This window comes from Theropithecus gelada, chromosome 10, assembly GCF_003255815.1.
Source record: "Theropithecus gelada isolate Dixy chromosome 10, Tgel_1.0, whole genome shotgun sequence".
NCBI lineage: Eukaryota > Metazoa > Chordata > Mammalia > Primates > Cercopithecidae > Theropithecus > Theropithecus gelada.
Genome location: NC_037678.1, coordinates 40,336,575 through 40,349,868, shown reverse-complemented (window position 1 = coordinate 40,349,868; position 13,294 = coordinate 40,336,575). Strand labels below are relative to the sequence as shown.

Here is a 13,294-nt window from a genome sequence, read left to right as displayed (position 1 = left end):
TCCACCCGTCTCAGCCTCCCAAAGTGCTGGGATTACAGGCGTGAGCCACCGCACCCGGCCAAGGCCATTTCTTTTCTGGAAACTCCAGGTTCTGGGTCCTTCTTAATAAATCTTCTCGCTTTCTTTGAGTTAGCCTAGACATATTTTTAAAAATCAAGTGAATTTCAATTTTTTGTTTTTAGTTGTGAGTACCAGATAATATATTCAACAGCCAGAAAGTATTGGCAAGGCTTTTCCCCCTAGAGCTTTGGAATACTTATTACCTTAAAACTAGTTGTTCTTGAACTTAAAAATAAAAGCAATAGTTCAAAACAGGTGTCATATTTTCTACATAATGAATTGGAATGTACCAAGCCTGAAATGTTCGATATTTATTTAACGGAAACGTTCAGCCTCCTCCGGATCCCAAGTGTTTTTTATGTTGTAGTATTCATGTACTGTTAGACACCTTTTCTAATCACCCTCTTTTATTTAAAAAGGAAACTTCTGCTTACACACTAGACAGACCTAGAAGGGTAAATCCATTTAGTGATGTTTTTTGATGCTTTCCTACTCCTTGAGGTGACCTAGAAACAGGAGAGTTTTCTGTGAAGGCTTGTCCTTGAGCCGCGGCTCCCCCTCGCCCAGCCTCGGGCCACGCGGCCTATAGCCAGTGTGAATACAGCCCTGCTGGTGCAGGAAGCCCTGGACTTGGACTCCCTTGTTTTCAGTCATCTCCTTGCACAGCTGCATCTGGAATCATTCTCTCCCTTTTCTAGGACCCATTGATTTTGAGAAGCAATGTGGCAGGGTTTTTCTTCTCATCAGGATGTAGAGAGTCTGAAATCCCCACACAGGAGTCATTTCTTGATGGAGGGCAAAGCTGCGCCATCTAGAAAGCTCTCAGTCCCAGAACCTGCCTTCTGGAGAGGTGCCGTGCGTGAGAACGAACATACTGCTTGGAAGCACCGCCGCGTAGTGGCGCTCAGACTCCGTGAAGTGCCGTGTCGCGTGTACCGCGTCTCCTGAAGGGGAACACGCCTGGCCACTGACCTCCTGTTGTCTCTGCTTTTGGTATCAGTTAGAACACACAGCACAGCCCCACGAAGGGAGTGTGAGCTGCTTTAGGGACTGGGGTCCAGCTCCTCTCCATACAGTGATGGACAGACAGTGTCATAGACTGGAGAGGAAATTTGATTTTGTCCTTAGTTTAGGGAAAAAAAAGGCCGGGCGTGGTGGCTCACGCCTGTAATCTCAGTACTTTGGGAGGCCGAGGCAGGTGGATTGCCTGAGGTTAGGAGTTCGAGACCAGCCTGGCCAACATAGTGAAACACAGTCTGTACTAAAAGTACAAAAAATTAGCTGGGTGTGGTAGTGGGTGCCGGTAATCCCAGCTACTCAGGAGGCTGAGGCAGGAGAATCTCTTGAACTCGGGAGGCAGAGGTTGCAGTGAGCCGAGATCGCACCACTACACTCCAGCCTGGGCAACAGAGCGAGACTCCGTCTAAAAAAAAAAAAGGGCCGCCTGGCTCTGCTCAGGCATGGTGACTGGTCTGAAAGGTGCTCTGAGAATAGCTGTCCTCCTGGCCAAGAGCGGCCTGGCCGTGGGCAGCCACCCAGCAGGGTTCTGTGTTTCAGGATGACAGCTCTGGGAAGGCTGACAGCGACGTGGCTGACGACGTGCCTGTGGCCCAGGAGACCGTGCAGGTCATTCCCGGCAGCAAGCTGCTCTGGAGGATCAACACCCGGCCCCCCAACTCTGCCCAGGTCTGTGTCCCTCTGTGGCCTGACGCCCCCACTGTGAGGCCAGGCCTTACTGCCTGCCCACATCAGACCTGCCCCTGAGCCCAGCACCTCGGCTCTTCCCTGTCGTTGGGCCCTTGTGTGCCACCTTGCCTCAGCCTGTTGTCCCAGAGCAGGCGGAGGGGCCTCTGCCCGTGTTGAATTGGCTTCTGTTGTCCCTGGAGCTGTGTCCCGGCCCTGTGCTTGCCTGCCTTGGGGTCCACTGTTGGGGCCGGGCACCGCTGCTCCAGGCACACATGCTTGTGCCCCCCTGGGAACATCAGACAGACGCAGCCATTGCCAGCCAAGGCCCACACCGAGTGCATATTATCAAAAGAGCCTTCCAGACCTGTTCGGGAGATTGCTTTTCTAACTTGTCAATTTGGATGCTTAAATGCATTGTGATATTTATTTTTGAAAATTGCACTTATAATTTTTATTAAATATAGATAAACTACATGTCTTATGACAAAATGTGATATACGGTTATACGATAAATATCACATGTAATATTTTAGTATCTTTTATAAATTCTTATTTATATATAAAATATATGCAACTTACGCAATTTTTTGTGTCCCATAAACAGAGCAGAACGTGTAAAATACAGAAAAGGAAGCAAAACCTTCACTCTAAACACGTTATCTCAACAGTCGCTGTTACCATTTGATTAGAGTATGAACTGCTTTAACAATGCTGTTTTCTTTTTTGATAGAGGCAGAGTCTCGCTCTGTCACCCAGGCTGCAGTGCAGTGGTGTGATCTTGGCTCACTGCAGTCTCCAAGTTCTGGGCTCAAGTGATCCTCCCACCTCAGCCTCCCAAGTAGCAAGGACCACAGGCGTGTGCCACCATGCCAGACTAATTTTCTATTTTTTGTAGAGAGGAGGTCTTGCTATGTTGCCCAGGCTGGTCTCAAACTCCTGGCCTCAAGCAATCTTCCTGCCTTGGCCTCCTGAGTTGCTGGGACCACAGGCATGAGACACTGTGGCCTGCCAACGATACTATTGGTATTTTAAATTTATTATTAGGAAAATTGCTTATGTATTTTTTCAGGGAAGTCTCTTTAACGATAACTTGTGCTTCCAGCCTTTGGCTCAGCATATGTGTTGAGTCCTTCTGCCTGCCAGGCCCTGTGGGCCTGGGCTCTGGGACCAGGCGGATGAGGTCCCAGCAGGGAGGTGGGGCAGGTGGTTGACTCACACCTGAGAGCCAGGTGGTGCCTTGGGTGTTAGGGAGGGCATCTGAGTGCTGTGGCTTCAGTCATGGGGTAGGGGTGGGGGTGTCTAGGGATTGCATTTGGGTGGAGGGGACAGCCAGGGCAGAGCCCCCTGGAGTAGACTAGTGTATGAGGGCTAGAAGGCCCAAGGGGCCATGAGGATGAGGGTGGGGGGAGTGCAGGGGTCTCCAGATGACTTTAGTATTTGTTATGAGTGACATGGGGCACCATGAATCATTTGAACAGGGAATGACGGGTGCGGTTGATGTTTCCTGTGGCCTTTCTGGCTGCTTGTTGATATGCTGTGAGGGCAGCAACAGAAGAGGGAGGACACGGGTGGCGGCTGGAGGGCCTGGCTGTGGCAGGAGGACCTGAGTGGAGCCGGGGCCCTGAGGGCTGCAGAGGCCGGGAGGCTGTGGTGCAGAGGCCGGGAGGCTGTGGGTGCAGGGTGCTGCTACAGGCCTGCTCGGGTGTGCTGTCCACGAGACACTGAGCAGACAGCTGCAAGCCAGAAGTCAGGCAGAGCAAGGCTCTGGTTGTCCTAGGCACGGGGGGACTGTCATGCCCTAAGCATTCTGGTTTTTAATGTGACAGATTAACTTGCTCCCAGGGCTGAGGCTTTGGCAGCTGCAGGGGTAAAGAGGAGGAATCTGTGGGCAGGTGTGGCTGAGGGCAGGGAAGGAGCAGGTACAAGCTGAGGGTTTAGGAGTGGGAGACAGGTAGCGTGGCCGAAGTGTTTCCAGCAAGCTGGTGACAAATCTGTCAATGAAATTGTGAAGATAGAAAAAGAAATGTGTGTGAGTTTTGCTGTTACACCTCAAAATGCAAACGTTACAGCCACAGTGCATGATACGCACTTAGTGAAGATGGCAGAGGCATGGAATTTGCGAGTGGAAAACGTGAGTGGAAGTAGGTTCCCATGGTGGCAGTCAGGTAGCACCTGTGGGGTTTCAGAGGCCCACTGGGGGTCTTGGAGCATCGTCCATGGTTCAGAGGCCCTGCTGAGGTCGCATCTCTGTGCCTGCTCCACAGATGTATAATTTCACCAGTTTCACTGTGAGCCTCAACGAGCTGGAGACAGGCATGGAGAAGACCCTGCCGCCCACGGACTGCCGCCTGCGCCCTGACATCCGCGGCATGGAGAATGGCAACATGGGTGCGTCCCTGCAGTCAGAGGAGGGAGCTGGGGCCAAGGGCGCCCTGGCTAGGGTGGGAGAGCACAAAGCACTCGCTGGCAGAAGCCAGGCTCTCCCCTACAAGGGGAGCCTGGTCCCTCTCCCTAAACAAACAGGCAGGCTGCAGGCCTTCCAGCTAGGCTTCTCAGACCATCTGCGGTGATGAGCTTTAAAGATCTCTTGCCTGCCTCAGACCAAACCTTTTGTAAATAAATTAAAATTACATTACTAGAAAATGAAATGAAAAAGAATACATACAAAGTACAAGTCCTAGGCCAGGCGTGGTGGCTCACGCCTGTAATCCCAGCACTTTGGGAGGCCAAGGCTGGTGGATCACCTGGGGTCAGGAGTTCGAAACCAGCCTGGCCAACATGGCGAAACCCTATCTCTACTAAAAATACAAAAAATTAGGCAGGCACGGTGGTGTCCAACTGTAATCCCAGCTTCTTGGGAGGCTGAGGCACAAGAATCACTTGAACCCAGGAGGTGGAGGTGACAGTGAGCCGAGATTGTGCCACTGCGCTCCAGCCAGGATGACAGAGCGAGACCCTGTCTCATAAACAACAACAAAAAACACAGTAAAAACAAAGTGCAAGTTCCTCATTTTTTATTATTAAACAAAAGTTAAGATTACATTTTGAAAACTGCAGGTGTTCCACCGTGAGGATCCGTGTAGCCCTCAGTGCAGTCACTGGCCCGTGTGTGGCGTATCCTGCAGCCTCACACTCTCCCGGTGGGCTCTGCATGCAGCATTTGTCTGTAACGTGGCTGATGAACAACTGTCTCTCTCACTCACTCATCTCGATGGAATCCGCAGGGAACCTCCTGGCTGAGGAGGCATATCTAAAGTGTCCTGGGTTTTGAGTTAGTGATGTTTCATTTATTTATTTTTAGAGTCGGGATCTCACTCTGTCGCCCAGGCTGGAGTAAGGTGGTGTGATCTCGGCTCACTGCAGCCTCAACCTCCCAGGTTCAAGCGATCCTCCTGCCTCAGCCTCCCAAGTAGCTGGGGCTACAAGTGCATGCCACCACACCTGGCTAATTTTTGCAGGTTGTTTTTTAGACAGAGTCTCGCTGTGTCCCCCAGGCTGGAGTGCAGTGGCGCGATTTCGGCTCACTGCAAGCTCCACCTTCTGGGTTCAGGCTGTTCTCCTGCCTAAGCCTCCCGAGTAGCTGGGACTACAGGCACCCACCACCACGCCTGACTGATGTTTTATATATTTTAATAGAGATGGGGTTTCACCGTGTTAGCCAGGATGGTCTCAATCTCCTGACCTCACAATCCACCCGCCTCGGCCTCCCAAAGTGCTGGGATTATAGATGTGAGCCACTTCGCCCGGCCAGGGTTTTTTTTTTTTTTTTTTTTGCCCAGGCTGGAGTGCAATGGTGTGATCTCGGCTCACTGCAACGTCCGCCTCACAGGTTCAAGAGATTCTCCTGCCTCAGCCTCCCGAGTAGCTGGGTTTACAGGTACCTGCTACTATGCCCAGCTAATTTTCGTATTTTTAGTAGAGGCAGGGTTTCACCATGTTGGCCAGCCTGGTTTCAAACTCCTGACCTCAGGTGATCTGCCCGCCTTGGCCTCCCAAGGTGCTGGGATTACACTGCACCTGGCCTAATTTTTGTATTTTTTATAGAGATGGAGTTTTGCCATGTTGCCCAGGCTGGTCTTCAGCTCTTGGGTTCGAGCGATCCGCCAACCTCAGCCCTTGGAAGTGCTGGGACGCAGGCATGAGCCACCGCACCTGGCTTGAATTAGTGATGTGTTCGGAGAGAAACCCAGCTCACGAGGAGTGTGACTTGGGAAGGGATGTAACTTCTCATGCTTTGTATTCAGAATATATGCCCAGTCCTTCACAGAAGCCACATGGCAGTTACCCTGGAAGGTTAAGGCTAAATGGAGCTCGTCTTTGGTTGAAAGATGGGCTCTGATTTGCACAGCCCGTGGTGGGGCTGGCTTCCCATCCTGAGCGCCTGCTTGCACACTAGGGCATCAGGTGGTGCTCAGGCCCTGCCTGTCCTTCAGACTCCTGCACCCGCAGACTTTGAGTCGCGCTGTCGTAGAACGTGCAGCACACGCAGCCCCCCCACTCTGCTCAGCTCCATTTGGGAAGGGCCCCGTTGGCGCACTGGCAGCTGGCCTCGGCAGTTGTGATTGTGTTTGGTTTCCCAATCACAAAAGCTGTTGTCTGTGGCATTCCAGCCACAGTGAGACATGCCATCTAGAGATCTAGGTGCACGGGGGGTGGCAGGGTACGGTTCTGAGGTCTCTGTCTAACCTAAACTGTTTGTTTCTATCCTAGATCTGGCCAGCCAGGAGAAGGAGCGGCTGGAGGAGAAACAGAGAGAAGCGCGGAGGGAGCGGGCCAGGGAGGAGGCGGAGTGGCAGACGAGGTGAGTAGGTGGTAGCCACGCAGGCTGGGGCAGCAAGGAGTGAGGAGGCCCCACACACACCTGGGGACAGCCAAGAGGCCCCACACACACCTGGGGATGGTGGGGAGCACCTTCTTTCACCCCCACACCCTTGTGGCTGGACAGTTGCTGTTCCATGGCTCCATTAAGGTAGTGACACCATTGGTTGCCCCTGACCCATGTGGTTCCCACTGCCCAGGTGAGAGCCCATCCCAACTTAGTGCACACTTTGCCGAGACCATCCGGCTGGGGGTGGCCTGTGCAGAGTGCCTGTCACCTCAGACCTGGGTCTACTGCCGGGCCTCATGGTGTGTTGGCCCAAAGCTTTCTTCTCAACTGTGGCAAAGTTAAAGAGAAAATGTTGCCTGAATGTGGCTGCTCCCTTTAGGAAAACACAGCTGGTGAGTGTATGGTTGAGGTCCCCCAGGGCCACAGCCCCTGCGGGTCGGGAGGTGGCACCGTGTGGAGGCCGCGCCTGTCACACCAATACCACATCTTCCTGTCAGCGCCACTCAGGCTGATCTTCACACTGTGACCTGGAAAGGTTTTGTGAAAATTAAATCCCGTGTGCTGTGCCGTGGCATCTGTGCCCACGGAGGCTGGGACGATGGCGTGGGCCCGCGTGGGTCTCACAGAAGCATCAGCTGCCAGGACATGATTCCTGTTGCTGTAACTGTCCTAAGCTGGCTGTAGTTTGTTCTAGAATAGTCATAAGAGAAAAGAACCATCGAATAAGGATTCAATCAGTAATGTACTGTCATAAGTATAATTTTATTTTATTTTTTATTTTTTTATTTTTTTATTTATTTTTTTTTATTTTATTTTTTATTTTATTTTATTTTATTTTTTTTTGAGAGGGAGTCTGGCTCTGTCGCCCAGGCTGGAGTGCAGTGGCCGGATCTCAGCTCACTGCAAGCTCCGCCTCCCAGGTTTACGCCATTCTCCTGCCTCAGCCTCCCGAGTAGCTGGGACTACAGGCGCCCGCCACCTCGCCCGGCTAGTTTTTTTTTTTGTATTTTTTAGTAGAGATGGGGTTTCACCGTGTTAGCCAGGATGGTCTCGATCTCCTGACCTCGTGATCCGCCCGTCTCGGCCTCCCAAAGTGCTGGGATTACAGGCTTGAGCCACCGCGCCCGGCCAAGTATAATTTTAAATGTATTTATAAGTAAAAGGTTTTAGTTCGTTAGAACAATCTTTGGGTATTTGTGAAGCATCTTAATTCTGTTAGGCCACCTACTTGGTAGGATTCATTTTCAAGGCCCAATAACAATGGTATCCAGTGATTTACTTGTGGCTGGCATTTTGAAACCAATTCTCACTGTTTGGGCTTCCAATTTAATTTAATACTAGGCTTTGAATGGTTTGATATTTGGAATTTGCCCTTAATCCAGAGAAAAATCAGCTTTAAAATAGTTAACCTTTCCTCATTGTTTTGTTTTGTTTTGTTTTGTTTTTGAGACGGAGTCTCACTCTGTCGCCCAGGTTGGAGTGCAGTGGCGCAGTCTTGGCTCACTGCAAGCTCCGCCTCCTGGTTCATGCCTTTCTCCTGCCTCAGCCTCCTGAATAGCTGGTATTACAGGCATGAGCCACCACGCCCAGCTAATTTTTTGTATTTTTAGTAGAGACGGGGTTTCACTGTGGTCTCGATCTCCTGACCTCATGATCCGCCCGCCTAGGCCTCCCAAAGTGCTGGGATTACAGGCGTGAGCCACTGTGCCCAGCCTCTTCATTGTTTTTTTAAAGTGTTAAAAAATATAATGTGAAAATAATGATCTTTTATCCTTTGAAGAAAATGTCTTCTCCTTTGTGAGTGCCGCCCCCCCACCCCACCCCCAACACTAAGGACACCCCTTGGGCCCTGAGTGCCAGTCGGGCACTGTGGATGGCAGCTGAACCAGCCCCAAGGACTCCCCTTGGGCCCTGAGTGCCAACTGGGCGCTGCGGATGGCAGCTGAGCCAGCCCCAACCCGGGCCCTGTGCTACCTTCTCTTTGCCTATAATGTCTTCCTTTGTCCTCAATTAAAAAATCAAATACTTGGTTTGCTTCAAATGAAAGCAAATATGAACAGTGTAACTGCTTTTGCCTTGAAAAGGGAGAGGCATTATTTAGGCTCCAGTAACTTCTCTGATAAGCGCCCAGTGTGAGGATTTTGTGTTGAGTTAAACCCTCCAGATTTTGTTGGGAAGTGAAATGGACATGGGTGGCTGCATATCTTTAGGTTCCAGCATTCACGTGACCACAGGATCAGTAATCCTCCATTGAGGTTGTTACCCTGGGCTGCATTTTAAAACCCATGGTACTGTGATGGTGCTGAGTTGGGGGAACACACTCCTGCCCCCAGAGCAGGGCTGCGTTTTCCTTTTGGGCTGAGCATCTTCTGACCCCTCCCTTGTGTCCGGCAGGTGGTTCTACCCAGGCAATAACCCCTACACTGGGACCCCCGACTGGTTGTATGCAGGGGATTACTTTGAGCGGAATTTCTCCGACTGCCCAGATATCTACTGAGGGCCTGGAGGGGCCTGGGGCCCGGGACCGGAGGCTGACGAGGCTGGACTTCCTCGAGTGGCCACTCTGAGCCTCGTCACAGCAGAAACCAACTTTTCTAACGACTGTGTTCGCGGCGACAGCACCGTCCCTGATCAAGGATGTAATTCTAATTCACTGTTGATTGCCAAACATTTCACTCTCTGCTGTACCGTCTCTTCATAAAGCTTCACTTGGGATCATCGTCTTCATTAAGGTTTCAACAGGGAAATTCTTCACAGCGCCCTTGTATGTGGCAGAAATCAGCTGGGGCTTGTTTAGCTTCCAGCTCACTCTCAGTCATAGAATGTGTAGCTAAAGGAAGTAGTGGGAAGGGGTTCATGTTCTCCTTATAATGCAGTGGCAAAAGCTTCTGAAAGTCTTTTAAACTCGAACCAGTGGGGGAAAGATGGATCTTGAAAATAATCCTGCAGAGAGCTTGATAAAGGCCAGGGATTGCCTTCTAAATTATGGTAATACAGAAGTGAAGAGTTTCAGAGCATCAGATTGAGTGAACAGTTGTCAGATTCTGTATTTTTTAACAATCTTCAATAATGTAAAGATTACTTTTAAAATATTTAAGTTAAAACTACTTGAATAGTATTTTGCTAAAGAGCAAGATATGCATTAATCACCGGTTTTATACTGTCCAAAATGAAGCATCACCGTGACAACCCAGAGTGGGCAGAAGCATCAAGAGCATGACAGGAAATCCTAAGACTGCTCCCGCCTCAGAGGCGTCCTGGCTCCAACTTGCGTGCCCTGTCGTCAGTGAGGCCTGGCTGTCACTGCACACCATGTCCATGTCTTCAAGGGGTTCATTTCTTTTTACACGTCGCGTGTACCCATAGCACTCTTGTGTTTCTGTTTTTCCCAGTATGCATGTTTAAAATAGAAGTGACAAGAATCACATCCGGTTGTGTGCTGTGGGACGGTCAGAGGCAGAATCTACTTACAGTGGTGTAATTAAAGTTATTTAACCAAAAATAGGTATGTGTCCATCTCAGCATTCACCTTTATCAAGTGACTGATTTTCTTTCTTTTTTTTTTCTTTTTTTTGAGATGGAGTTTCGTTCTTGTTGCCCAGGCTGGAGTGCAATGGCACGATCTCGGCTCACCGCAACCTCCACCCCCTGGGTTCAAGCGATTCTCCTGCCTCAGCCTCCCGAGTAGCTGGGATTACAGGCATGCGCCACCACGCCTGGCTAATTTTGTATTTTTAGTAGACATGGGGTTTCACCATGTTAGGCTGGTCTCGAACTCCCAACCTCAAGTAATCTGCCTCAACCTCCCAAAGTGCTAGGATTACAGGCATGAGCCACTGCGCCTGGCCGTGACTGATTTTCTTTATGTAGAATTGTCAACACGAGAGATCACAGTGGAGCACTTTGAATGAAGGACTGTCGGTTGTGTGCATGCACACACACTCAACGCACAGCTGCTTGGAGTCCAGGTTACTAAGGCCGGCACTTCTGAATGACAGGTGCCACCTGCGTGTGTCTTGGTTTGCACACCACACCTGTGATGGAAGCACTTCTAGAAGTGAACATGTGTTTTGAAAGCTTGATTTTGTAGCTTTGGAAGCTGGAAGCGATGGTGTTCGGTGCCAAGTCCTGTGTCATCCTTGGGACCTGCGAGCTCTGTACCAGCCACTCAGACGTGTCTGAACAGAAGCACTTGGTGACTTGTAACTGGGTCTGAGGATTTAGGATTGTGGCATTTTTCAAAGAGGAGACTTGGAAATCCCCAATGGCTGGAAGGTGGAGCCCATGTGCCTCTGGTGGAGGTTACCTGCTTTTCCACACTGCGGCTGTGAACCAGCTCATTCTCCAAGAAAGATTAAAAGCTGAGAACATCCAAAGGTGAGACTCAGACACATTGAAAGTGACTGCATTTAGGGAAGTTTAACGACTTCTTACTGATCGTTCCAATTCTTACTGGTTAAGATAATTTGCCAACAGGTTTGTTTCCAAGTCCTCTCCCAGCACCAGGCTCCTGGTATTTCAGGGGCTCGTTGGCTGCATAGATAGCCCCTCTTCTGCTGTCCCTGAGCACAGACACCAAACCAGAGGTGGAGGAAGAACGGTAGGAAGGCTGATTGCAAAGGCAGCTGTGTGTCAAAGGTTATTTTAACTTTTTATTATTTGTTATTGTTTCTGCAAATGCTAACACGTAAACTATGACCTAACTTTTGTCACCTTTGATATCTATTGAATGTTAAACATCTCTATTTAATAAAGATGGCCAGCACTTAATGTGTGCAAAGTGATGGCCTTCTCGTGGGCCACGTGTTTGAGTGTGAGTATGGCCTTGACCAAGGGTCTTGGTGCTTGATTCACTTTTAGAGATAGGGTCAGTTGCCCAGGCTTGAGTGCAGTGGTGCAATCATAGCTCATTGCAGCCTCGGCTTCCTGGGCTCAAGCGGTCCTCTAGCCTCAGCCTCCCAAGTAGCTAGGACCATAGTCGCATGCCACCAAACCCAGCTATTTAAAAAAAATAATTGTAGAGACAGGATCTCACTGTGTTGCCCAAGCTGGCCTTGAACTCCTGGGCTCAAGCAGTCTTCCTGCCTCAGCCTTCCAAAGTGCTAGGATTACAGGTGTGAGCTACTGTACCAGGACCTTGGTTCTTTTAAAATTAATCTTGTTATGTAGGATGTCCTTACAGAATGAAAAACCTAGCAAGTCTATTCCCCAACAGAACCTAATACCTTGATTGGATTCTATTGCTAATTGAAATTAGAATTCATTTCCATGGTCATTGGTTCAGGGTATATGTATTGTGAGCTGCTGGAGACAGAATGGTGAACAGGCGTGCCTCCCGGAGAGCTGTATGTGAAGCACATGTTGGCATCGCTGCTCACCAGGCTCACCCGGGATGATGGTGTGGATCTGAGTCGCTAGCCACCTGCGACGTCTGCCCTGCCCTAGTGTCCGAGGCCGGTGAGGGGTCAGGTGTCACCAGCACCTGTAGCCTTCTCACTGGGCGAGTCTGGGGTTGTGGGAAGTGAGGACAGCCGGCTCTGGTCCCGGGCCCTGATGGGCATCCAGCGTTTTGCTGATGCAGGCTTCCCTGAGGCCAGACCCTCCAGAGACTGCTGTCTGGGCGGAGATTGAGCCAGCGTCCCAGAGGCCTTGATCGTGGGGAGGCACCTGTGTGCGCCATGTGTTTCCCAGCCTCTATTGGCAAGTGGGAAAGCTGGCACAGAAGAGCGGTGCCTGCAGGTGCTCCCGGTCACCACCACCACTCCCAGACACCCATCTCCAGAACTCACGGCATCTGTGCTGGTTGGAGGGTCAGGGCTACAACTCTGCCCGACAAACAGTCTGCTGCAGGGGACACAAATGTCAGACCCAGCAGGGCCCAGCACTTGAAGTGCCACATGCCACCCTGGTGGCCTCCGGGCACCCCACTGTCCACGTGTCTGAGCATGGAGCTGTCCATCTGGGGCACTGGCCTTAAACACCAAGGACCTGCCACGGTTTGCCAGACACATCCGAACACAAGGTCAGGAGGTTCGAACAGGACGAGAGAAATTCCTGGAGGCCTCCTCACAAGGCGTCCTGCGTCCTGCTCTTTGGGGAAAATTTCTCCCCAGCAGAAATGGGGATTTACAAGTTTTAAAGGTTCTTGTCATTTCCGTGAAGGAAAACAAAGCAAAGACAGTTACAAGTTCCGATGAGCTTCCCACTGTGCTGGGCGACAGAGTTCACAGGGCGTGGGCAAGGGGCACAGCTGGACCCAGAGGAGAGTTCAATCCATCCGAGGGAAGTCATGATGGTCCCAGTTTTCTCTGATGGGCACGTCTGGACTTGCCTGTGTGTAAAGTGGGCACAAAAGACGGGGCCCCTGCGGTGGCCGAGAACTTGGCTGTGGCTCCTGCTGCTCGCCAGGCAGCGTGGGAGCTGGGTCTCCCTCGGGACCCCTCAAAAGATGTCCCTCGTCCGGGCACGGTGGCTCAAGCCTGTAATCCCAGCACTTTGGGAGGCCGAGACGGACGGATCACGAGGTCAGGAGATCGAGACCATCCTGGCTAACGGTGAAACCCCATCTCTACTAAAAAATACAAAAAACTAGCCGGGCGAGGCGGCGGGCGCCTGTAGTCCCAGCTACTCGGGAGGCTGAGGCAGGAGAATGGCGTAAACCCGAGAGGCGGAGCTTGCAGTGAGTTGAGATCCGGCCACTGCACTCCAGCCTGGGCAACA

The 13,294-nt window shown here is 51.0% G+C and overlaps 1 protein-coding gene across 4 annotated transcripts in view; it reads left to right on the top strand.

The window, feature by feature from the left end:
* The window catches only part of OSBPL2 (oxysterol binding protein like 2), a 59,390-nt gene extending 48,018 nt beyond the window's left edge, over positions 1–11,372 (top strand). For 3 of the 4 annotated variants that reach the window (XM_025399224.1, XM_025399222.1, XM_025399225.1), the window contains 4 exons: positions 1,618–1,746; positions 4,011–4,134; positions 6,457–6,547; positions 8,969–11,372. In XM_025399224.1, the coding sequence (XP_025255009.1) occupies positions 1,618–1,746; positions 4,011–4,134; positions 6,457–6,547; positions 8,969–9,071 (447 nt within the window). In that variant the 3' untranslated portion in view covers positions 9,072–11,372. The remainder of the gene's footprint in view (positions 1–1,617; positions 1,747–4,010; positions 4,135–6,456; positions 6,548–8,968) is intronic. The other variant, XM_025399226.1, reaches the window with a different exon arrangement.
* Positions 11,373–13,294: the final 1,922 nt, after the last annotated feature.